The 26805-nt window shown below is 34.9% G+C and overlaps 1 protein-coding gene across 2 annotated transcripts; it reads right to left on the bottom strand.

Moving 5' to 3' along the window:
- Window positions 1–232: 232 nt before the first annotated feature.
- On the bottom strand, window positions 233–25777 carry LOC130235773 (integrin alpha-2). Of its 2 annotated transcripts, XM_056466235.1 has the most exons (31): window positions 25668–25777; window positions 23911–24034; window positions 21162–21271; window positions 20935–21020; window positions 18952–19066; window positions 18731–18858; window positions 17928–18076; window positions 17281–17431; window positions 15717–15870; window positions 15517–15590; window positions 14321–14459; window positions 14017–14162; window positions 13789–13932; window positions 13501–13704; window positions 12707–12837; window positions 11231–11391; window positions 10998–11146; window positions 10763–10873; window positions 9401–9483; window positions 7366–7507; window positions 7191–7277; window positions 7045–7121; window positions 6887–6970; window positions 5920–6022; window positions 5691–5801; window positions 5488–5598; window positions 4297–4410; window positions 4122–4211; window positions 2503–2619; window positions 708–832; window positions 233–621 (listed from the first exon to the last, which is right to left on the bottom strand). In XM_056466235.1, exons 1-30 carry the CDS (start codon window positions 25708–25710, stop codon window positions 743–745), a joined length of 3528 nt encoding a protein of 1175 aa, XP_056322210.1. In that variant the 5' UTR covers window positions 25711–25777; the 3' UTR covers window positions 233–621; window positions 708–742. The 2 variants fall into 2 exon arrangements, with proteins under 2 accessions (XP_056322210.1, XP_056322209.1); XM_056466234.1 differs by having other exon boundaries at window positions 233–832.
- Between the last annotated feature and the right edge of the window lie 1028 nt (window positions 25778–26805).

Raw genomic sequence — 26805 nt, 5'->3', positions numbered from 1 at the left:
AAATTTTCTCAGTTGTCCAACTGTAATGCATTTTAAAAGCTGTTTGTTAAAGCATTTATAAAAGTGGAAGGAGATTAAACAACTATTTACTATATACTGCACATTGCTGTGTTAAACAACAACCATATAAAGCTATGAAATTCCCTTAAAGCCTATCAATCTCTTTAAGATATGCTTAGAATTTCACAATAACCACAAATAGTGGGAAAAAAAACTGGCCAACAAAAACATGTTTAAAAAAACATCATTTAATCTGCCCTCAGGACTTCAATCACAACAGTAAAAGTCATTCATAATAATTATTTCACATCGAGGCATTAAAACCACAGTGTGTGTCATACTGAGTTTGTGCAGTGAGCTAGACTCACTTGTCTGCATCGAATACACAGGGGCAATAGAGACCTGCAATAGATTTATTAAAAAAATCTTTATCTTTTCTTTTGTATTCTTTTTTGGAGAACTTTGTGCATACTGAAGCAAGTCTCAACGCGATTGTTCAGAAAGCAGGAACTGACAGAGACATAAACTGCACCCTTCTCCTCTGTCTCTCATGCATGTAGAAACTCATTTTCTCATACTTTTGAGAACGGCACACGACTGAAGCCAGAGCGAGCAAGTCCACTGCAGTGAAAAAATACAAAAATATCATCAAGACCTCCAGCAGGAATTAAACGGCGGCAAACTGAATATCAGTTATTTATCTGTACATTTCGAGGTGACATCATTTTTCACAGTGGCTTGTTCATGCTGGATTCTCACACAGACCCTCTTGTTCAGCCTGCTCCTGTTCAGTCCCCTGTTGTGGCAATGCTTTTCTCTTGAAAAAGCCAACCTGGTGGAACATCAGTGTCATATTTTATTTTGCTTTGCTTTGCTTTGTTCAGGATCAATAGTTATCAATTTTTACAAATTTAAGTGGATTTAACATAAAACAGTTAAGTTGTCCCCCAAAACATCCCAATAATTGTGTTGTTTCAACTTATTTTCAATAAGTAGTTTGAACAAACAGCAAACGTCATTTTTGAGTGTATCAGTAAGATGGTAGCGATCTTTTTTAGCATCAAATGCCAATAGTGAAGTAAGATTTTGTTTTTAGCAAACATTTCTTTGTGCAAATTTTAGTCTGTTTTTGATTACAAACTATGTCATAGTATCGTAATCTAGATTACCTATTTTAGGTTATTTACAGTATTCAGATTACTTTTTGGATTACTTTTAAATTACTTTGCCCTAACTTGCTTTTTTGTTATTCTTTTTTGTAAAGAATTCAGAAGAATGAATTGCAAATTATTTTAAATGACAAATATTTGGCCATTCTTTCCATTTTTTTCATCTGTGAAACACTGCGTCCCTTGCTTCTATTTTAGGTTGCTGAAAAGTTAATGAACACCTGTATTGACTATTGTTAAGCTTTGTTGGCTCCAAAAGCTACTCTAAACAAGTTACAATTAGTACAAAACTCAGCAGCTTCAGAATTCTGAATAGGACCAGTGCAAGAGAGCACATAACCCGTTTAGAAAAATCTGCACTGGCTTCCTGTCAGTTTTCAAATTGATTTTAAAATTCTCATGCCTGCGTACAAGGCCTCGAATGGTCTAGAACCACAATATTTATCTGAGCATTTAATCCCATACACCATAGACGTGTTTTATGCTCTTTAACTGCTCAGTCAATGCAGCTAAAATCTATGGGAGACCGGGCATTCTCTTCATTGGCACCTAAATTGTGGAACTCGAAATTCGCAGTTCAGAATCCATGAATCTTACAACTTACTTTTTTAGAGTAGCTTTTATTTCATTTTATTTGACTTTTGTATGAGATCTATCACTACTATTATTATTTTATGTGTTTTTAATATTTTTTTATTATTACATTTTGTTTGCATTCATCCTGTCTTTTACTGCTGCACATTTTATGTCTGTAAATTTTCTTGAGATGCTACTTTTAAAGGTGATATATAAAAATAAAGTTTACTATTAATATTAATCTATAGAGTGGCTACATCAAGTGGAATGAGGTCATAGTAGATTTAAAAAAATAATAATTCTATAAAAAATGAAATCTATAAAAAAGCAACTGAATTCTGATTATAGCATAATCTTACTACATGTACCACATTTTTAGAGTCTGATTATGTAATCCACATTCAAAATTGTGGATTCAACTTGTTTGAAAAATATGCAAATAAAGCACTATTTTCAATAAATTAATATTAATAAATTTAGCTATTTCTGCAACCATGCAAATCACTGTGGTCTCGGAGCTTGCAGAAGTCACTTAAAAACATTGTTGTACAATAAGGAATTTAACTGATTGCATGTCTTCTTACCATATAAAAATGATCTTCCTCAAATAAGCACAAATGCTTTTTAATGTGCATTTATACAAATCTTGGCATTTATAATTTTTATTTCATATAAAAAAAAAAAAACGATAATAAAATACAAAAATGAGAGCATGCATTAGCTGGTGTTAATGTAATTTATGTTAAACAGCACAAACCTTCCAGAGGATCGCTGTAACCAGAGCAAATAGGAGCAGGCCGCCGAGAACACTTCCTATGATGATGCCTATAGGAATATCTCCAATTGCTTTTTCTTTAACGACTTTAATTTTGATCTGCAACAGAGCAAGAAATGATTAGATATCTGTTGATCATACAGCAATGTTATTAGTCCAGGGGTTTTTAAACCTTTCATGATGAGGATCTCAATGACAACAGATATGGTAATATGATACAAACACACAAACTGATATTTAATGACAAAATGTGTAAATAATATGTCAGTATTTGCAATTGTTATTTTATGAAGATGTTTAAAAAAAAAAAGACATGTTTTGTTCACCAAAGATTACAATATAATTTATTTCTGTGATGTCACGTGATCGTTCATAAATCATTTTAATAACTGCTTCCTCAGTTACTAGTGCAGATTAATAATATATCATGATAATGTCTAAAAAATTTTTACAGCTCATATTTAAAAACAAGGACATAGCACTGTCGCCTCGCTGTGTCAGTCGGCATTTCTGTGTGGAGTGTGCATGTTCTCCACGTGTTCGCATGATTTTCCTCTGGGTGCTCTGGTTTCCCCCACAGTTCAAAGACATGCGGTGCAGGTGAATTGAATTGAACTAAATTGCCTATAGTGTATGTGTGTGAATGAGTGTGTATGGATGTTTCCCAGTACTGGGTTGTAGGGTTTTGGTATTCTATTTGAACAGCAAAAATACAGTGATGCATTAATATTATTTGATGTAACTTGTTTTTTTTTTTCTTTGACATTATTCTGTGGCGTCACATGATCTTTTAGAAATCATTCTGATATGCTGCCTGCTAAATTTTTATTAATTCTTAATTGTGCTTAATTATTAATAGTTCTTAAATGATCTGCTTAATATTTTGTTTGTGGAAATTATTCTTTTTATTTCGCATTTAAAATTCTAAATAACATTTATATGCAAATCTAGTGTGTAAAATTATTCATTTCTATTTATTTGTTTCTTTTCAATGGTAGCATCTTGGTTTCCACAAAAAATATTAAGCAGCATGAACACTAAATAATTTTTATTAGCACAAATTAAGTAAAAAATAATGATAAATCTTTTGAGCTTTTTGAAAAATTATATGTCCTTAAATGTCACTTTTAATATTTATTAATACCAGCAAATACAAATTGTTTATTTATTCATAACTAAAGCATTCAGTAAAATAGAGTCCCAAGAATACAATATGACTAACCTCATTATTATTATTATTATTATTATTATTATTATTATTATTATTATTATTATTATTATTATTATTATTATTATTATTATTATTATTTTATGGAAAACTACTTGACAATGATTTTTAGACTGAATTCAAGATATTAAGATTAACAATATTTCAAGAGAAAAACGGCAAGCATCTGTCTCTTTAAAACAGTTGAAATTTTATAGAAAAACATTTAAAAAATTGCTGACTAACACAAAATGCTGGACCCAGAGCTATGCTGGTCAACCATCAAAATGCTTGGCAGCTTTAACCAGCCTCGACAAGCAGAAAAGTGCCTCTAAGCTATAATCTGGTCTGATCTTATCTTGACCACAACTGAAAGAGAGGGTCAGGAACTGACCTGCTGTTGTTTGTGAATGACCACGATGAGATCAGGCTGAGATGTTTCTACTTCTGCGCTTCCAGTCAGTAAAACTGTCTGAAAATCTGCCTGGAAGGAGATAAACATGGAGAATCTTCTCAGGACAAATAACAGGAATGGAGAACAGAGATCAAACTTATGAAGAGACACTTACATAAGCAAATGTGCCATTCCAGATTCTGGCAGTGATGTTTATAAAGTAGCTGCTCTTCATCTCCAGATCTTTGAGGAGACAAATCATCTGTTCACATTTAGATAATTTACAGTTCTGGGGAGGAAAACATTAGTGTGTTATACTTGCTTTAAATAGTTTGGGGTCAGATTTTTTTAAACTACTTGTCCAATATGACTTTAGAAACTGTTTTAGATAGAAAGTTTCTTATTTTTTGATGCCAGACAGAAATACAATGCACCCGGGTGCTTCACTTTTTCCACATTTTGCTACGTTGCAGCCTTTCAAAATTTCCAAAATAAGTTTTAAATACATTGTTTTTTCTAAATTCAAAACAATACTCCATAATGAAAATGTGACAGAAGTTTGTTTGAATGTTTGAAATCCATAAGTATTCACATTTAAAAGACAGTTCACCCCCCAAAAATTTTATTCTGTTACTATTTATTCACACCTGAATGGCTTCAAACATTTGAGTTCTTTTTTCTGTTGAACACAAACGAAGATACTTTGAAGAATGTTGAAAACCTTTGACATCCATTGCAGGAAAAAAACAAATACGATGGAAGTCGATGTTTAACATTTTTCCAAAATTTTTTTTTTGTGTGTTTGGAATGACATGACGGTGATTTTCAAATAAAATAACCAAATTTTTATTTGGGGTGAACTAACCCTTTAAGTATCTTCTGCTTACAATATGCTGCATACAGTAAACCCCTATGTTTGATTTATTCATCCAGAATTTGTCAAATCCTGTGACATTACACATGAGATTCCATTTATATGACTGCAATTCCATCTGTGTTTCTATATATATCATAGGCCACAACAGCATACTCATACCAAACCTTTGAAAAATATTATACAGTGTGTGCTGCCGGTGCAAGAACACACATATTATATTTTAGACCATTTTGAGGGATGTAAACAATAACAATGGTTCCAACGTATTTCCTGTTTTATATTTTTAATATAAAAATTATTAAAATATATTTCCATAACTTCCTAAAATCCAACATAATGATAAATAATGTTATGACAGCTGTTTTAATATCAATTTATAATTGAATTGCCTCTTGTTATAGTTAGGAAATAGTTTAACAAAAAGCAGAAATTGTTCATGGGCCAATGACATCACCACATTGAAATAGTCTATATAAAACACAGACTGACCAGTTCCGTGGCTCCTCTGAAGCTCTGTTTAGTGAAGCTGGCCGTGTATGTTTTCTCTCTGATCTTCAGAGGGTCAATCAGTTGACTGTCGTCACATCGCACATTTGCAGCCTGAACATCAGAAACACAGGCTAAATCATGTGCTGGTTCAGTTTGATGATGAAAGTGTACAGTAATGATAGCTGCTAGAGCATTGTATTTACAGGTGATGTTTTGACTGAAGTCAAGTATAGTAAATGATCTCCATTCTTGGTTTTGGTGGGCAGTGAGACGCTCAGATGAGCCTGATTTACTGGGAAGGTTCCAGTGGAAACCTGCAGAAAGACAATATTTCAAATTGCTGTCACATAATTTACATACTGTAGCAAACACTAGAGGGAACTTCAGACATATTCATGTTTAGTAATAATAAATATACATTTTTGGACTCACTCTTAATGTTATGTTGAATTCTCGGCCGATGTCATCAAAATTTGATACTTTATTTTTGACTAGATCCTCTTCTCCAATCATGCAAAAATCCAAGTTTATGTCTCTTGAAAAATAAACAAAAAAATAACTGGGACTACAATTTTCACACACAGGTTTTTCTTTATAATTGAATTCTGAAATATAGCCTTTGCTAAGGTGTTTTCTGTTCATTACTATGTGGTTGTTAAGGTGTTACTAGGGGGTTTCTTGTTGGCAAAAAAACAAACATACAAATAAAACAAACAAACTCACACACAAACACGCATGGACTACAAATCCGCCATTCATGGACTACATATTCATACATGCACTCCGTTCACACACACACGCTTCCTCATTTCCACTGATTAGACTCCCACAGCTGTTGCAGCTTGTAGACTGATTACAGACACCATTTAAACAACACACAATCTCACTTCCATTGCCGCGTCTTGTTAGCTGTAAAGTGACATTACAACGCATTTCCCTTAGTCTTGTTCCGCCGTGTTTTGATCTTTGCCTGGTTTCCCTTTCTCCTTGTCTACCGACCTCTCGCTTGTGTTTAACTACGATTCTGGACTGCCTTTATACATCTGTTTGCACCTGTGTTGATCATTGCCTCCCTGAGTTTAAATAAACCTGCACGTGGATCCTAACCTCAGTTGTCTCTGTCACTCCCCGTGTTACACAAACAAACAAAACATTCAGAATTCAAAATTTTGGTGTGCATTAACAATGAAAAGAGGCAAAGGGAAAGTACTGAAATATAATTTAATACTTGTATAGAGAATTGCTTATTGTATAAAGATTTAGATAGATATCATTTATTTGTTCAAAAATACAGTACAACAACAACATGGTGAAATGACTACTATTTAAAAGAACTTTTCAATTGAATATTATGTATATTGTCTAATATTCTGTATCTAATATTAGTTTGACCTCTGACCTGGTGAGGATGATTTCGGCATCATACTGGACTGGAATGGAGAGGGGGACCTTGTTATCAGAAGTCACTTCCTCTTCGCTGTCACTGGAAAACATCAGGCTGGGTTATTCACAAGCCAAACAAACTGTGAAGGAAATGTACTAAAACAGCATTTTTACCTTTGTGCTTCAAAGTTCACAACAGCGTTTTTCTGTAGCTGATTCAGATTAAAGTCAAAGTTGATCTCGAATGTTACCTGTGAGACAAGAAATTATTCAAGATAACAAAAAAGCTCTCAAACACATAACACACATTTTTCTCATACCGTCTGGCCGGGTAGCAGGGTTGGATATGCAACTTGGCAGTCGAGTGAACCTGTCTTTGAAGTGCATTTCACCTCAATGTTGTTTGCCTGCAAGCATACACAGAGAGACTCAAAAATATAGTTTATAATACACAAACTAAAGCTAAATTATAAGAACAGAAAATGGTGTCCATACAGGTGGTGTAAAAGAGGCGTAGAACAGGTTACTGGAGAAGTTCGCCGACACTCTTGTATTGTACGCATTTTCCTTTGTGTTGGTTACTGTTACCATGATGGGGAGTCTTCTTCTGTCAGGGCCGACTAGAAGTGAAGACGAGCTGCAAAACACAACAAAAGCAACAACTTTCTGAATAAGTCAGGATTCTGGTTATTTACTGTAATAATAGTAGTATTGGGTATTCTAAGTTAACTCTTAAAGGCAACCCAGGCTCATTCTGAAAATGTACAGCTATATACATTTCTGGAGAGTGCCAAATACGTCACAGGAGGTACAATTTTTTGCAGTATTTGTTTTTGCGAATGCACCAGAGGCCGGTGTGTATGAAATTTCAGATCTCAAATTTCTCTTGCGAGTGCCATTCACGCTTGCTGTTCTTGCATAAATCCACCAGAGGCCGCAGTCGATTGACTATCACCTGACTGAATGACTGACCCACCCTCCTTCTTTTACCACATTCTCACCCTGTTATTTACTTGTTTATTTTATTTTTTGGCTTCTGTTTTTGTCTTTCCTGCTTTGTGGAACCGTCATCGTGGTCAACTTCTCTCCATATGGAGGTAAGCGGTCAGCTGGTAAGTGTGAAAAGGAGCGGCATCATACCACCCTGTAGCATTTGTTTTAAAGTCGAAATGCAGCCATACGTACGTTCTGGCTACATAATCCGCAATCTCCAGAAATGTAGATAGGACTAAGTTTTCAGAATGAGTGACAGTAAAATCCTGTATCATAAACCAGTCTGACAGTCTGCGTGAACCAAATGTTGCTGCAAACTTTTATTTCAGTACGATGATGTATTTCCAACTAAAATGGAATGCTGAGAAGGGTGCAGGTTTTAATTGTGTGCTCCTCATCTTTCATGTTTGGAGGGGTGTGGCCAAGCATTTTTCGCCACAAGCAGTCAAATTATAGAAAGATTGCCATTCCAGAGTGGAAGTAAATGGTTAGCTTTGATTAAAGATAACCAAAATCAACTATGTTTTTTTTTTTTAATTTGACAGATTAATTGTTTACCTTAAAACTATTCATGTATGTTAGCAAAATAAATTTAAATGGGCACAATGATCTAATTTTAATTAAAGTAGGACAATACTCTGATTAAGAGTCTACCATGTAAACAGCAATTTCTGGTTAATTTAATCTGGTTAAGGTCATAATCAAACTAAAAAGAAATTGAATTAAAATATGCGGAGTATGCCAATTTTAGTCACATTATTGAAGTGCAATACAAACAATTACCATCATGTAGGACTTTTCACTGCGTTTTGTGACAGGATATTCCATACACACAGCTGTTTGACACTATTCTCTGTACCTACTGAGTCAGCAAAGGACCACAGACACCTGCATCATGAAATGCAGAGTTTTTTTCTCTTTTTCTGTGGTATAAAACTCCATTAAAGCAACACTCTTCCACCAGTCCTTACTTTATACGTGCAGCCAATACCTCAATTTGTCACGTTGGGCATAAATGAAATGTTCCTGAATGAAAGTGAAACTGCTGAACTGCAGTTAAAGTTAAAAAAATTAAATTAAATGCCCGACATTACATGAAACGTGAATAGCAATGACGTTAATCGAACTATTTGCTATAACATGTAAAACAAGATCATGGAAGGAACGTTCAAAAAGTAACTAATGTAAACACCTTAATCAAATTATCCTCTTTATCAGATTAAGGCAAATCATGTGATTACTGATATCCATGTAAAGTAGTCATTGTAAATTTAGATTTCACACAAACTTTGCAGACTTTTTTTTAGAATTACTATTTACTTTAGTGCTATTACTATTAATTACTATGTCATTTACATTTTTTCATATAACCTATCATTGAATTATTTAATTAAGCTTTACGTCGATTAACTATTGTTGAAAGTCATTAACTGTCACTGTACTGTCATGATGATATACTCTGTATGTAATAATGATTATATACATTTTAGGGTCAACTGCCTCTTCGTGTTGATTATAGAGCAGCGTGTGTAGTTACCTTGGCACATTAACAGCTTTCACAGTCAGCTTCAGGTCACAAGTACATTTATCATCAGAGCCACAATCCTTTACAAAAGGGACCTGAGAAAAGAGAAATACATTTTTATGAGAGTTTAAAATTTTATAAACCTTAAAAAAATGAACATTAGATTCATTGATGTCCTCAATTAAAGGTGAAATAGGAAATCTTGGAAAATGCTAACGTTAGCCTGATAGCACTAAAGCCTACATCCCAACATACAAATCTCCATCCAAAGCCATGCCTCCTTAAGGCATAAATGTGCACTAGACAACAGCATTACAATACCATTTGACTCAAACTGAATTTCTGCTTCATTCGTGTCTGTCTCTGTCACTGAAACTGCTGTTTATGTGACGTGATGCAACAGAGCACAACTGGAGAGGCTGCAATTGCAGCACCACATTTCTAAGACCCCTCTATGGCCCTACCCTACTCCACCCCTCATCCTAAACCCAATAGCCATCTACTCGACAGATCAGGAACAAAAGGGTCCTAGAAATACCATCCTAGAAATGCATTTCAGCCTCTCCAGTTGTGCAAGAACATACTATTGGGAGAAACAATCAGGCATGTGCGAATGGTGGGCGGGGAAAAGCAGCTCATTTGCATTTAAAGCCGCAGGCAACAAAAAAAAGCTACAATGTCCTTTTACCATGTAACATTCACCAGAGAGAAAATTGTATAGTTCATTCATTCATCTTCCTTCAGCGTAGTCCCTTTATTCATCAGGGGTCGCCACAGCGGAATGAACCACCAAGCTTTTATTTTATGCCCTTCCAGCTGCAACCCAGTACTGGGAAACATCCACACACACTCACTACAGCCAATTTAGTTTATTCAATTCACCTGTACCGCATGTCTTTGGACTGTGGGGAAACCGGAGAACCTGCAAACTCTACACAGAAACACCAACTGACCCAGCTGGGGCTCGAACCAGTGACCTTCTTGCTGTGAGGTGACAGTGCTAACCACTGCACCACCATGTCACCAAAATTGTATAGTACGGTTAGTAATTACAACCCTAAGCTTAAAAACAAGGTAGGTTCATGTTGTTTTCAATCACTGTCTGTACTTCATTGATAAGGTGCTGAAGCTGTACGAGGTAAGCAATTACACTTTTTGACAGGCAAGTAGGACAATCTATTATGTTCGGACTGAATATTTGATTGGATGAACTTTTCTTGGTCCTACATCTTCCACAGAACATTAAAATACATACAAATACATTTGGACCATTTAATTTAATGATCAGGATTTGAAAAGACTTCCAACCAGCAGAACAAAAATCTTTTTAAGGACAATCCATTATTGCACCTTTAAACGTTGAAAGAATCTTACAAAAAATTCCCATGCTCTGGGCAGAAATGCATCCAGGACTGGACCGTTGTCTGTATCTTGTGAACTGATGTTGACACGCAAAGCAAGTGGACTAATAAAATCCGGAGTCTCCTGTCAAACCAGGTAGAAAAAAGAATTGTTCAATCATTTAAATAAACTAAGACTGGGGTACAGTGAGCAAACAGTGGAATACAATTATTATGACAGCATAAAACTTAAGTGGCAAAAAACTGACCTGCACATAAAAAATATGATCCACACAAGTCTCTTTGTCAAAGATGCTGACTTCTTTTTGAATAGTTCGGTCTTTGTTTTCAAACTGTGCTCTCGAAGTGACTCTTGATGACTGCAGGTCGGCATCCAGCATCAGGCTGTACTTGATATCTTAAAAACAGCATTTCCAATTACTTCTACTGGGATTTTTTAACATATAGAAGATAAAAAAAAACTCACCAGAGACAGGCTTACCTACTTTATCCAAAGCTGTGGGTCTAAATGTGGACCTAAAACAAACTTTGGCAGTGACACACGGCACCATTTTTCCTCCAAATAGACAAGGTTTATTAACAATGCTGACCTTCTCTGGGTAGAAGGAGACTCTTGCGGAGACTGATGCAATTCCTCTTGACCTGAGATTGGCAAATACTACATAAACCCCACAGTCTCAATAAATAAATTAGTAAAGGGATATTTCACCCCAAAATTAAAACTCACTCACATCCAGCACTTCCAAGATGTGATTTTTTTTTTTGCAGAACATTAAAGATGATTTTAAGCTCAAACCATGATTCTTGGTGAAAATAACCATAAAATGCAAGTCAACAGCTGGTTGTACTTTGAGAGTCTAAAAATCTACAGGTAAACAAAATGAATGCCTTCTTGAGGGTACATTGAAGAAACAAAATGATTGGTCAGTGAAAGAGCTTGAACATTATTTGCAACATACAAATTTGATAAATGTCATTATGCTACAAGAAGCTTGTTCTCTTTGGATTATAAATTTCATTAAATTCTACAGCGCTTTTACAATGTAGATTAAAAGTACATAGACGGTCTAGTACATTGAAACTGTTTCCGTCCAGTTTTCAGAATTTAATTTCAGTTTAGTTCATTTCAGTGTGGTTTAATTTTCGCTGCTGAAAGTCCAAACACTAAAGAGAAGTGGTGTCAAACTCAATTCTTGGAGAGCTGCAGCTCTGCAACCACCTCCAACTCACACCTGCTTAATAGTCTCTAGTAATCTTGTAGACCTTGATTAGTTGGATCAGCTGTGTTTGTTGAGGGTTGGAGCAAAACTGTGCAGAGCTGCGACCCTCCATGAATCCAGTTTGAGACCTATGCTGAAGAGCGAATCCATCGATACACAGCTCCACAAGACCCAAAACCAAGCAAGTTTGGATAATATAAGTAATAATTGAAATAATGTTCCGTTTCTTGACTGATTGATTCACTTTATAAAAGACCTCAATGTATCATTTGGAGGTACTAATTTTGTTTTGCCTGTGTGTTTTATGTTGTTTTTTTTATCTCAAAGCTTTTAATTCTTGAATTTTATGAATCACCAAGAGCCACAGTTTCAGCTAAAACACATTTTTAATGTTCTGCTGAAGAAAAATGTGCACTGAGAGTGAATAAATTTACAGCAAATCTTTTTTAAGTGAACTATACCCAGTTAACGTGTGAGTTTCCTCCGGGTGCTCCAGTTTTCCCCACAGTCAAAAGACATGTGCTGTAGGTGAATTGGGTAAGCTAAGTTGTCTGTAGTGTATGTGCGTATGTCCAGGTTCTCCAGGTTGGGGGTTGAGCGTTGGGCTGACAACCCACCTCATTAAAACTAGATGTTACGAATCAATACAATATGGTGTGGCTAAATATCAACTTGGATATAAATGACCCTTGGTGTAAGTAAGTATATCCAGTTAAACAGCAACACTAGACTCTCACCAGAGCTGCACTACTTTCCCTTCACCTCCGACTGAAATATCAGGGATGGAGTCTCTGTTCATGTCTTCACGACTATCTAAAGAGCGTCCAAAGAAACGCATTTTTGGGTCCAGCTTTGTTCCAAGTATTCTCTGCAGAAAACAAGACAGAAAAAACAAAAGGCTCATTCAGTAAAATGGATAATGACAGCGTCCATGATTTAAGACATAGGAAAAATAGGAATGTAACAGGTGGGAAGTCACACCACAAAGTCATTAACATTTTACAGCTTTAAATAACCTTGACTTGTCAAAAAAGGTCAAATTATAAATTTTTTTTTCAGAATGAGAGTCCCACATACATAGTAAGTTTAATAAGCTTGGATAACTAGATAAATTGGTCTATTTTTCACCAGGGATTGTGAAAGGGGATTTTACACTCACAGGATATAAATGAGAATGACGAAACAATGATGATTGAGGTTCACTGTTAATCATTAACATCTATTGTACTTCGATTATCAAGCTATGCTTAGGTATATCCAGATTTTCTTTTTATGCCACCTTTAAGACAAGATTTTTTGGTCTTGACACAGTATATGTTTCATGTGTGTGTCAATATTTTAAAATGGAGGACATTTTAAATTGTTCTCTACTTATCATCAGTTCTATATGTGTTTCATATTGAATAAACTATTAAATTATATTTAAATATTTGAAATTAAGTAATTTTAACATTAGAATGCCAAACTAGCAACCTGTTTGACATCCTTTAAATTCATAATAGTCATTTTATCAGAGAAATTAAAATTCTACCTGTGAGCTCTGCGTTCTGATGCTTTTTCTGTCTCCATAGTAGATGTAAATGGCACCTTGGCCATTGGCCTCCATTGGTGCTCCAACCACCACATCACTGAAGCCATCCAGGTTGAGATCTGGGACAGCAATGATAGTCATCCCAAACCGAGCATTCTCAAATACAGAGGGACCTTCTAAAATCCCCTGCTTGCTTAAAATGCCCTGAGAACAACATGAGGTGAAACTTTTAGGATCTGCCTTGAACTGAAGATTATGTAAATATCACGGACAGTAAATCCGTCTCACCTTGTTAATGGTGAACATGTAGACTCGTCCGGTTTCAGTTTTCTCCTCGCTCATGTACATTGGAGCTCCGACCAGCAGCAGATCTGTTACACCGTCAGCGTCCACATCCACAGAACAGAGAACACTGCCAAAATAAGAGCCGATCTGCAAACGACGGACACCACACTGATAAATGTCATTACATTTCACAGTTTAATGAAGCTGAAGGTCATTAAAGGTCAAGCGTACCTGATCTCCTCTCTGAGAGTCTATGACGACGGCCTGTTTCTGGCTGTTAATGCTGTAAACTACAACCTGTCCTCTGTGAACGGCACGAGGAGCACCGGCCACATAATACTCAGACGAGCCGTCAGTCACAGAGCTCACAGAGTAGCCTGAATGTGTGAAATAATCAAAATGAGAAGAATTGAAATTATTGTTTGTAGAATTTTGAAGTATTGTAAACATAAACACATTTAACCTTGCTATTGATGGTGAAAAAAATCTTCATTTTCAATTCTATCGTTTTATTTCTGACACAACACTTACTCACCGAGTAATGAACTGTGGTTTCTGTCATCCAAGACTTTCTCAAAAGCATTTTTGGGGAAAATTTGTGATTTATCAGCTGTTTGATGGACAATTGTCCCAGTCCATCCATATGCACCAACAGCACCAAGCATAATCTCATTCTGAAGGATAAAATGGCAGCTTCTTAATTTCTTGTAACTCAGTATGGTACATTGGAGATTACCCACCTACCAGGGATCATTCTTAGAACATTAAGTAATGTTCTCTAAAAATGGATTACTGTAAATGTAAGCACATAGTGTTATTAAAATAATGCTATTGGAAGATTTTTGGAATGTAGCTTGAATCTTGTGAACGAAATGTTTATGGAATTTTCTAATTTTCTAGAATGTTAGTATAAGATGAAAACATTTAATAATGTTCTTATAACATTCATATAACATCTAAAAAATGTGATGTTTTAAACGCTTTCCACAATAATGTTTTTATAACATGCAGAGAACGTTAGTGAAACATACCATTAATATAACGTTGATGGAATGTTCTGATAATGTTTTAAAAACATTTAGAGAACATTAATGTAACATGAGTCTGAAATGTTGAAACATTTAGAATAGCATTAAACAGACGATTCGAATGTTATCACTCAATTGAATAGGCGTTATCAGTGGTTATCAGCTGATAGATATGGGCCAGTAGGGGCCTTCTTGGCCTACTGATAGAGAAGGCTGTTATCATCCATCGATATGGTTAATCAGCTATAAATCACATATGGCTGTGGCTGGAAGTTAACAAAAATGATTTATATTATTTATTAAATTTCCCATAATTGTATTTTATTTACCCTAAACCCAACCGTCACAGTAATGTAAAACCAGATCTGGATCTGGAGTCTTCTCTATTAGTATAGCTGATTAACCACGTGGATGGATGATAACAGCCTTCTGAGCCTACCAGTAGGTGCAGAAGGGCCCTGCTGGCCCATATCTATCAGCTGATAATCACTGATAACGCCCATTCAATCGAGTGAAAACATTCGAAATGGGTGCAGCAAATAACCAAAAATAGCATTAATATATGGATGTTTTGAACATTTTAAGAACATTAAAAATAATAATAGTAAATATCTTAACTGGAACATTTTTAGAACCTAAAATTGTTTGCTGGGCAGTCACATTACTTGTTAAAATGAATAGTTCTGAAAAAGATTATCGTTACCTTTTTATAGGTGTGATGTGCGCTGAATCCGACTTGAGACATCTCTAATTGGAATTCCTGGCCTTGACCGGTTCCTCAAATCAAACATGATAATATTTATATGACAAACCTGATTTAAAGTTGTATTTTTAAAAAAAAATGTGAGCAGCTTTTATTGAATAAAAGAGGCATTTGGCATTAGTAAAATTCATATGATTTACCTTCAATGTTAAAGATTCTTTCACCCAGAGTTGCTGTGATGTCGATGAGAGCTCCTTCTGACGACACATTAAACATGTAGTTTTCTGTTGGAGTGCTAGCAATCAGTTCAATCTCCTCAACAAATTTTTGAATATTGGCACTTTCCTTCAGAATCTGTGTGAAATCGTAAATTAAATTCAAAATGTAATTAGATTCTGTTATGTACAGTACAAGATTTGTCAAATCTAGTTCATTCGAAAAATAAAGGGTTCACCCCAACAGGATGTCATTATTTACTCGCATTCATGTCATTCCAAACCCGTACGACTTTTATCCATCTTTGGAGCCCAAATTAGGTTTTTAGTGAAATATGCTAGATTTATGTTCCTCAAATAGTAATATTTTTTAGCATTATAAACACATTTACTGTCATTTTGATTAACTTAATGTGTCCTTGATGATAAAAGTCAACGATACTTAAAAAAAACAAAATCTTTGCAACCCAAAATTTTGAATACTGTAAACAATGCTATTGTTGACTTTCAATACTTTTCAATACTTTTTGAATATATACAATTTTTAAAAACATCATTGACTAAACAAGTAATGAACTGTGTTTTCTGTCCAGAATTTTCTAAATTTTTTGGAACATTTGGGATTTATTGGCTGTTGATTTGTCTACTGAAGATTCAAGAGTTCACACTTAGATGATGCTCAACTATGATAGCAGGTTTGGCATGCTGTCCCGGGAGAGAACCCTGAGCTCGCAGATAGATGAGCCCAAGGGGTCCGCCTGGTCAATGAGCATTTGGAGGGATACGAGATCAGGAGTTTCTCGAGTGCCCCCTTTGCTATGTATGCATTAAGTGCTTGTGACTATATTACGATTCACTTATGTACATGTTTTTAGACTGTGGGAGGAAACCGGAGGACCCGGAGAAAACCCACGCAAACACAGGGAGAACATGCAAACTCCACGCAGGGAGTGCCGACTGGCTCAATTAGAACTTGAACCTGTGGCCTTCTTACTGCGAGGCAGCAGTGCTAACCACTGAGCCACCGTGTTGCCCGATCATGAAAGAGGAGGAGGGAGAAGGGAAGGATGGGGGGGTTTTCCAAAAACGAAGATAAGGAATGAAGTTTAGGCAGGATATTTATAGTAGTTTTAGAATGATCTGATAGGCTAGCTAATGATTAGCAATGAGGGTCAGCTGTAGTCAATCATATCACGTGCTCCTCTCGAAATTAGTTTGTGAAACTTCACTTAATAACAGTCATTAATAAGTGTTTGGAATGACATATGGATGAGTAAATGATCACAGAACTTTTATTTTTGATTGAACGAAACTTTTAAAACAAAATAAAATAAATTAATTTAAAACACAATTAAAAGAAATAAGTTTTCTGCATTGGATAAAATAAAGCACTTTACCATGGAATTGGAAACAATGCTGTAACGCATGCGTAAAATTGTTTGTGTTCTATAGTAAATCATTTCATTTCATTTTACATAATGTTTTCTCTCAAATTTTATGTAAATAATCATTTAATGTGTTGCAATTTTCATGCAGATCTCTGACTCACAGCAATTCCAAAGCGGATGATGCCATCTCTGTCAAGTTTCTTAATGACCTCTTGACCTCTATACCCATCAGCAGATTCTCCATCTGTCACCACTACCAGCACCTTAGTGGCACCCGGACGTCCACCGTTTTCAGGTAGGAAAGCCTGTTCTCTGAAGATGTAACCAATTTTGTACAAAAACATTTAGCACTGAAATATATTTATTCATCCATTTATTCATTTTCCTTCCGAGGTTACCACCGCAGAACGAACCGCCAACTTATCCAGCATATGTTTTACACAATGTATGCCCTTCCAGCTGCAACCCAGTACTGGGAAACATCCACACACACTCATCCACACACATACACTAGGGCCAATTTAGTTTATTCAATTCACCTGTACCGCATGTCTTTGGACTGTGGGGGAAACCGGAGCACCTGGAGGAAAACCACGCCAACACAGGGAGAACATGCAAACTATTCATTCATTCATTTTCTTTCCGGCTTAGTCCCTTTATTAATCAGGGGTCGCCACAGCAGAATGAACCGCCAACTTATCCAGCATATGTTTTATGCAGCAGATGCCCTTTCAGCTGCATATTATCACTGGGAAACATGCAAACTATATATGTATTAATTGTAATAGTTTGTTGTGGTGTAGGGTACCTTGCTTTGTCGAGTGCTGCAAATGTATTGGTTTCTTGACCAGTTTTTTGGTCAATATCAGAAGCCGCTGAAAGAACTTTCTGCCTATTTTGATCAGAGCTAAAATGGTAAAGAAAAGACAAATCCTCTGAATACTGCATAATACTGACCTGGAAAATAAACAAAGTTCAAATAAAATAATGGGTCAAAGAGGAGAAGGCATTTCAAACACATTGTTCTGAGATAAACATTTTACCAATGATTTACAGAAAACACACTTAAATAGCATTCAGTGTAACAATAATTCGAACAAAACACAATTTTTTTTTCACTTTAAATCTTTACAATTTGCTTTGTAACAACTACACACACAAACACAAACACACTTGAAGACAAATTTATTAGATGTCCTGTGGAATTTGTATTATATTAAGTGATGTTTGACAAAGCAAGATCATTTTTACAGTATTTCATTTATACTTGCATTCTTTTATTTTGGAGAAAGTGTTTTAATTTGAGTCAAAAAATGTATGTCAATATTATTAGCCTATTTAAGAAATTCTATAATTATATATTTTTTCAGTTGGCTACAGAACTATCAAAAATGTGCCTAATTAACCTAGTATTTTGCAAAATGACTACCATTATAACAAAGACAAAAGTAATAAGTTATTAGAAATTAGATATTACAAATATTATGTTTAAAAATGTGTTGAAAAAAGTATCTCCATTAAATAACACTTGGGATCTATTGAGAAAGAATAAAAATGTAACATTTAACTAAAACATATTGGTTAACTAAAACATTTTTTAAGCATACTTACTCGAGTTTGATCTGGTCCAATATCAAGGTTTTCCAAAAGGTTTAAAAGAAATTTTCTAACATCAGACCAGGGGTAAATACTGTTAGATCCGTCTAAAACAATGGCAACATCCATTGGCCCACCACAAGCTGAAGGGAAATGTCAGATTAAGATAAAGAAATTAGTAATTTAACCTACAAAACAGTACAGTATGTTGCTGATAATACAAAAATAAGACATACTTTGAATAGCAGGTGAAAAGGCTGACTTGAGGGTAAAGCGTTGGGTCACTTCAGCACAGACACCTGGGTAAAAGTACTGACTTCCACAGCGCTGAGCCCACAGAGGACCACACATCTGAAATCATGATTTAAAAAAAGTTAATAAATAATCCAGGGCCAAAACCACTACAGACATAGAGGAGCATCTGGTACTCATTTATCTAAAAAAAAAATTAATTAATAAAAAAGCAGTAGTACCTAATGAATAATTAGTAGTAGTCAGTAATTTCAAAATTGTCCTACAATTGTTCTACAATTTTGATGAAAGGTGATGATCGACTTCAAATGTATACAAAATATGAGAAACACTTTTAAAGTTTTATTTTAATGTACAAATGAAATCAAAACTAACCATAGGATTTTGTTAGCTCACATTGCCAGTTTTATAGTGAACAATTCATCTGTGAATGTCATTATTTTGAAAAAAATGTTTGCCCTTCAAATCTGTAATTGAAATCTGAAAATGTACTTCCTGTTTGTTTTCAGTTAAACTCTCAGATTATGTGATTTTGAGATTTTGGGCATGATTAACATACTCAGTATCAGTTTTGACAACAAACAGAAATGGTGAAGAGGAGGAGTCTTTTTTTTTAGTTTATTCATGACAATTTGCTTTTGTATAATGGATACTTGCTTGAAGAACAACCCCCCCCCCAACCCCCCCCCCCCCCCCCCCCCCCCCCCATCCCCCACCTTCATACTTTGCATTCGCCACTAACCACCCCAACAACCCTCCCCAACCCCCCCCTCTTCACTTTGCGATCACGCAACCCCCAAATCCCCCCCCCCCCGCTCTTCACTTTGTGATCGCACCCCCACCTCAAGCACCCCGCACTTCACTTTGCTATTGCGCAACACCATCCCCCCTTCTTCACTTTGCGATTGTGCAACACCCATCCACCCACCAACCCCCCGCCCCCTTCATTACTATCTGATCGCCACACTTAGTTCAGCGCTTTAGACCTAGATCGTTAAAATAGAGCCCTAAAGGTTACTTATAGTAATTACAATTAATTATGCATAATTGCATGCAAATAAACCTAACATCCATTCTAAAGCTAAACATAGAGTATACTTTAGTTATTCACTGTAAAAGAAAATTGCTGCTTCACATTTTTAAGTTGAATTAAATAAACATTTCTAGTCATCTCAACCTGCATCAGTTAAACTGAAAAAAATTTTTGGTAACACTTGAGTATTTAACATTTGAGTATTAGTAGACTGTCTGCTTAATATCTGTTGAAACTGCTCCTTCAACAGACATTTAACTGACTATAAGAAACTTTGCATGTCAACCCTAGCCCCTACCTTAACCCCAACCTAACGCTCTACTTATAATCTAATGAGAATTAGTTGGCATGTAGATGCAATGTAACTTAAATTTAACAAATGAACCATCAACATAAAGTGTGACCTGAACTTCAAAGCTTGTAAGCATGTAAATGCAAACATGTATGATGTAATATGTCAATATTTTGGTTTTGTATTTTTTTGTATTTTGTATATTTTTCATTTACATACACTATAAAAAGCGATAAGCTGAAAAAGTGAGTACACCCCGTTGCCTTCAAATCATTAAGTAAATGAATTATTTGTAAAATTATAAAAAAAATAAGTTACGTGAACTTTTTTTAAAAAGTAAATCACTTTTTAAAATCTCTCACTTTTTTCACACAGTATGTACAATATTCATACACAGTGAGTAGACATTATGCTAATACAAATGTATTTTTTGGATGCAATTAACTTATAATTTATTATTATTGGGTGACCAATTGTATGAGCGCACTAGTTGAAACTGATCGTAAAAAATCCCTCTTCAATTTACAAGACGTACTGTTTACTCCATAACAGGTTTTCCTCTACATGACAACCCTTGAATAAATGTTTTAGAAGAGGAATGATGAGCCCTCTGATGGCGACACGGTGATACTACAAACTTACCATAAATCGTTTTTTCACAGGAATGAGAGTCAGACCCAGACTCGTGTTGGTGTTGATACTTTGCACACCATCAATGATGACAGAATCTATGAAGACACGTGTGTATTTTTATGACAAATGACAGACATCATAATATAAAACTCATGAATTATATTAATTTGTCATCCATGGTAGCACATAACACTTTTTTGTAAGTAATAAGTGCATTAGGAGAAATTTAGACCTACCCTGAAAGTTTAGTTTCTGGCAGGGGTTTCTGGGATCACCAATGTCACACTTATAAAGGTCTCCTTTTCTGTTTTGAGGGAATCCACTCCAGGGAGAACCAACCAATAACCTGCAGAGAAATAATAGAAAAGATCTATAAATGCAAAGAAATAATGCAAACACACTGCATACAAAATTATGTTAGGGTATTATAAAATTATACTGTAAATCAGAAGTAGATGAAGCTGTCTAAAATCAACTTGAGCTTTGCAGCGAAACTTCCTGGCAGCAGAAATGTGTTAAAACTGTGAACAGTACCCGCAAGTCTTGTGCTTCTTAATGTTGTTCAGAGAATTTGTAGACAAAAAGGAAGCATATGGGTGCGAGGACTGGAGAATGACTGACAAGTGACGAATTGCACGTACCTTCACCTGTTAATATCAGTTGCCTATATAAATTGAAGTAAGGAAAGGAAAACGGTTGCACACCTCCTGAATGTAACATTTGCATTGTATTGAGGATACCAGAATTCTGTGAATCGAATTATTCATTTGTCTCCAATAAATTGCTAATATTACAGTTTTTCTCAGTGGCTTTGGTGCATTTCTCACAACACTATTTACATTTGCACAACAGTTAATGCATTTCTCAAAACCATAAGCACAAACTGCAAAACCTAGTTGATAACCTGCAAAAGCGCGTCACTTGCTCAAAATGGATAGCTCATTGCTCAAAAGCAGGTATTCATGTCATAAAGTGTCAGTGTCATCAAGATGAAAAGTCCTGACACCATTGTTTATGAACAAGATAGTCAAACGGCTTTGTTCTGTTTTCATTATGACAGTTTACTCTGTACATTTTTTCCAATGCAAAAAAATCTGAATTTGGTGTCATTTCCTGAAAATGCTCAAGACAGCACTATATACTATTTGCACAGCCATTTGAAAACTACAGTAAAATAAGACATCACTGCATTTAGTGAGATATCTGAGCACAAGACACTGAATATGTATGTTTCACATTTTTACTGCATTTGCTCTTTGCAATTCTAATTTATTCACAGCATTGTGCAAAAGAATAAACACACGCTTATTTACAACATACATAAACTGACATGACATCAGCAAATGATAATGTTATAACATCAGAGAGTTGTATGAAAGCAATTGATACATGTCCAAAAGCATCTGCAATTTGTTGGGAGGAATGAGAAACTGCTACTGTGATGTGCACAAATCACTGTTTTGAGAAATGCATTAAATGTTGTGCAAATGTAAATAGTGTTGTGAAATATGCACCAAAGCAACTGAGAAAAACTGCAAACCTTGAAGAAAAACCTTTTCTGACCTTTTTTAATGAACATGCATGGAATTAGTTAAAATATTCCAACAAGACAGACAGACAGACAGACAGACAGACAGACAGACAGACAGACAGACAGACAGACAGACAGACAGACAGACAGACAGACAGACAGACAGACAGACAGACAGACAGACAGATAGATAGATAGATAGATAGATAGATAGATAGATAGATAGATAGATAGATGTGCAGTTTTAAAACCTGCGTAGACACAGTGGTATCAGAAAGAACACAGCTTGGGAGTTTTAAAAAGGAAGAAGTGTTTACACGTCAAAGACAGGGCGGATGCCCTTACAGCCGCAGATGCAGAAATATGCCATGATGACTATAACGTTTCTCCTCTGCATATGAATCAGACATGTTTTATCAACACTATGTTTCTGGTAATACATCATGTAATTCTTAGTGTGCTTCACGCAGGTGAGTGAGATTGACAAAGCACCTGTAGGTGACAAACACATTTTTTCTTCATATGCACCAGACACGTTCTTATAAGCACCCCATACTTCTTAGAGAACATTGTGGAATTCTGGTGAGTCTCTCTCCTCTCTGTATGCTCTGAGATTTTTTTAAATAACTAATTTAGACTTATAGTGACATGGTGGCTTAGTGGTTAGCACTGTCACCTCACAGCAAGAAGGTCGCTGGTTCGAGTCCCAGCTGGGCCAGTTGCCATTTCTGTGTGGAGTTTGAATGTTCTCCCCATATTGGGTTTCCTCCGGGTGCTCCCCCACAGTCCAAAGACATGCCCCATAGGTGAATTGAATAAACTAAATGAGTGTGTATGGATGTTTCCCAGTACTGGGTTGCAGCTGGAAGGGCATACACTGTGTAAAATATATGCTGGATAAGTTGGCGGTTCATTCCGCTGTGGCAAGCCCTGATGACTAAAGGGACTAAGCCAAAGAAAAATGAATGAATATTTTAGACTTAACATTGTATTTAGCATACTGCTGCTTTCTGATAATTTGCAGTGCTTCTTTTATCCTCTTTTATTTTGCTAAATGATTAAATGTAAATGTAAAAAACGTTTTGTAAAGGTGTAGGAAAATAAACTTTGTTCAAGACACAAAAAGTTTTATATATTTTACTAAAAATGAGCATGTCCTATTTAGTATCAGATCATTATCATGACATTTTTGTAGCTGTTTGACAATGTATACACGTCTCTCCACCCAGATGTAAACAAACAAACAAAACAATTTCCTGGTATTTCCTGACAGTAACTAGTCATTATCAAAACTGCATTTGTCTCATATTCACCGCTGTAAAACCTGTGTATAAACTATGACTGTGTGCCTTGATGCATTATCATCTGACACTTCTACAAATAGACATCACAGACATTATTGTTATACTGGAAACCTCTTTTTTAGAGAATAACTGTGATGTGAAACATCTTACCATTTTCCTTGATCAGTGCTTAACTGTTGTACAGTGTATCCAAACTCTTGTGCTGCAGATCCTGAGAAGATCGTGGCGTCTTTAGTCCCCACATTAAAACCCAGAGAGTGAGCAATACACAAACCTGCAGAAAATATTCACATTCTTAGATTGAACTTGAGATGTACTTTAAGGTAGTTCTGCATAATGCATTTACATGCTTATTAAAGGAAATCTGACATTGGTTAATCTTTCCTTTGACCTGGAGTAAGTCGGAATATTTCAAACACTACTGATAAGCTGAAGTGAGAACTCAACCCTTTTTAGACTTCAACCCAAACACACCCTCATAAACTTACACTTATTCAATATGGACTGAACTATTCATGAATTTGGATAAAAAAAAGCATTAATACACGAATAAATGAAATATTGTTGTTTTATTTTTCAGTAAAAAAAGTGTTATTATATTATAATTATAATATAGTTAAAAATTTATGAGCAATTCCAGCGTTATGGATGTGACATTTGTAGTAAAAATTCAAAACATAAATTCACATAGAAAGTATACCTTACCATTATATTGACACATCTGCTTATTTATATTTTCCAGAGCAACTAACCACAGAGTTATGGGATCAGAAAAATATCAATCTGTAAACATTTTTTATACTTTAAATGAGGAAAATAAACATGCGTTATGAATGTGACAAAAAATATTTGCGAGTTTACAGTATACAACATACTTTGTAGAAATTCTGTCAATTAAACTGCACAACCCAAAAGAAACAATACTAATCAAACAGTCGGCTCACTATAGAACAAAAATGATTGATTTTATTTTATTTGACATTTTTGCATTTATGAGAAAAAAAAGTGTCGTTATGGATGTGACACTTTTCCGTTATGAATGTGACGGATGTGAAATTGCTACTTGTGTGATTTTGGCAAATTAAATATAATAGTTTGAAAAACTGACAGATACATTTATGAGTATTTTTAAAATTTGTAAAATACTTGCTTACACAAAAAATGTAGAAACGGTTTCTCTATTTTGGTGAAAACTTTATTCTTTTTCATGTCAAGATTGACATTTGCATGGAATTGCTCATATCGTTATTTTGTTTACCAATAAAAACATGATGTTTGAACATGATATGGGATTGTCATGATAATATTTGTTTTATTTTTTTTAATTCTGATAATATTTCTCATTCAATATTGTTAATTTAAAATATTTTTTATATATTTTTCATATTTATTTGATATATTATTGACATAAAAATTCATATTTTTATATCAATTTCAAGTCTTTTTTATAAAAAAAACAAGGTTTTGAAGTGATCTCTTAATGTTTTCCATAGGAGACTATTTTATTATAATAATAATAATAATTACTATTAAATAATAAAAATATTTTATTCCAATAAACAATTAAGAAAATGCTTAAAATAGATACATTTGAGAAGCAAAAGGTTTATAGCTTCATTAGGTTTATGCTTAAAACAAGAAAATCTTTTTCATTTATTTATTTATTTTAATTTTTATTTATTGTGATGGAGAAGTAGGAAACATCATAATACAGTACATTATCTGCAAGTCTTATCTTGTACAATTGAAGTTGATCTTTCTTTTACTGTCAGCGAGTATATAAACAATTTCATTATCAGATAATTTATCATAAAATCTTAATTTGTTGCAGTTTGACAATGTATGTCTGTCTACTCAAGTGTAAAAATCATAATAATTACAAATTAAATACACAACACAGTACTTACTCAGTAACGTCAGTAGAATCACAGCTTTTTCTATTTTGTCCATTGCTTAAAAATATAATGAAAGAGAAAAAGAGAGAGAGAGAGAGATAGAGAGAGAGAGAGACGACGGTGCTGTCTTCAATCCAACTGTCATAATGAAGCGAGTAAAACAATCGCACAGCTCATGGTCAACATGAGAGGATGTGACGTTGCCTGATTAGTATCTTTCTTTGATGTTGACATTAATGACCTAAAAAGGAAATTACCAAAAAAGGAAACTCATTCCTGTCTTTGGAGAGGTCAGTTCAGTTAACGAAAAATTTCTGTGAAGAAGACAAACTGTAAAGGTGAGAAAGTAGAGCTAAAGCCGATAAATGACTACAGTTTAGCATTAAGTTTAACATAGAGAGCTATATTTAATAGTTTACTATGTTGAGAGCCAGCAGACACAGGTGTAGCTTATCTACGTCGCCGTTTTCCCTTACTCTCATTGGTTGAACCGAGCGAACTCTACGGGCTGGGCTTGGTCAAGTGGCTGAGGAAGCAGTAGTGATGAATGTTCCAATGCAGACCGTGACACACGAATACAAACAATGATTAAGCCGAGGCTCAAGGCGGGACGTTATCTTCCAGACAGAGATGTTATAACTAGCAGAGCTTCAAAAAACAAACAGGAAATGTTTCAGCAATAATCCTGATCATTGGCTTAATTTCTACTGAATTTTGCTGTTCCATTGAAGAATAATCAAATTTAGAGGGAACTGACTGACTCTGTAACAGTAACTTGAAAGTAAGTTGAGCCACAACCTTATATACTGTACTGTATATGAAAGTTAACCGTTTTGCTGAGCTGAGACCTCCTTTTGTGCTGTTGGATAAAGAAGCAATGAACTAGAAAAAAAATCTGTAATTCTGTAGTCTAATTGCTAAAAAAAATACATTCAAATGCTACAAAAGAAATGGCAAGCAGCAACAAAAAACAAACAAACAAACAAACAAACAAACAAAAATGTTGCCAAATCCCTTTAAAGGGCACCTAGGTTAGCCCTTTTTTCAGATTCAATATGTGTTTTGCATCTCCAGAATTTGTCTGTAAAGTTTCAGCTCAAAACACCCATCAATTTTTTTTTAAATACCTTTTATTAAATTCCTATTTATA

Source organism: Danio aesculapii, chromosome 10 (assembly GCF_903798145.1).
Source record: "Danio aesculapii chromosome 10, fDanAes4.1, whole genome shotgun sequence".
Lineage (NCBI taxonomy): Eukaryota > Metazoa > Chordata > Actinopteri > Cypriniformes > Danionidae > Danio > Danio aesculapii.
Note: the sequence above shows the minus strand (reverse complement) of the source record. Positions and strands in the feature narration are given on the sequence as shown.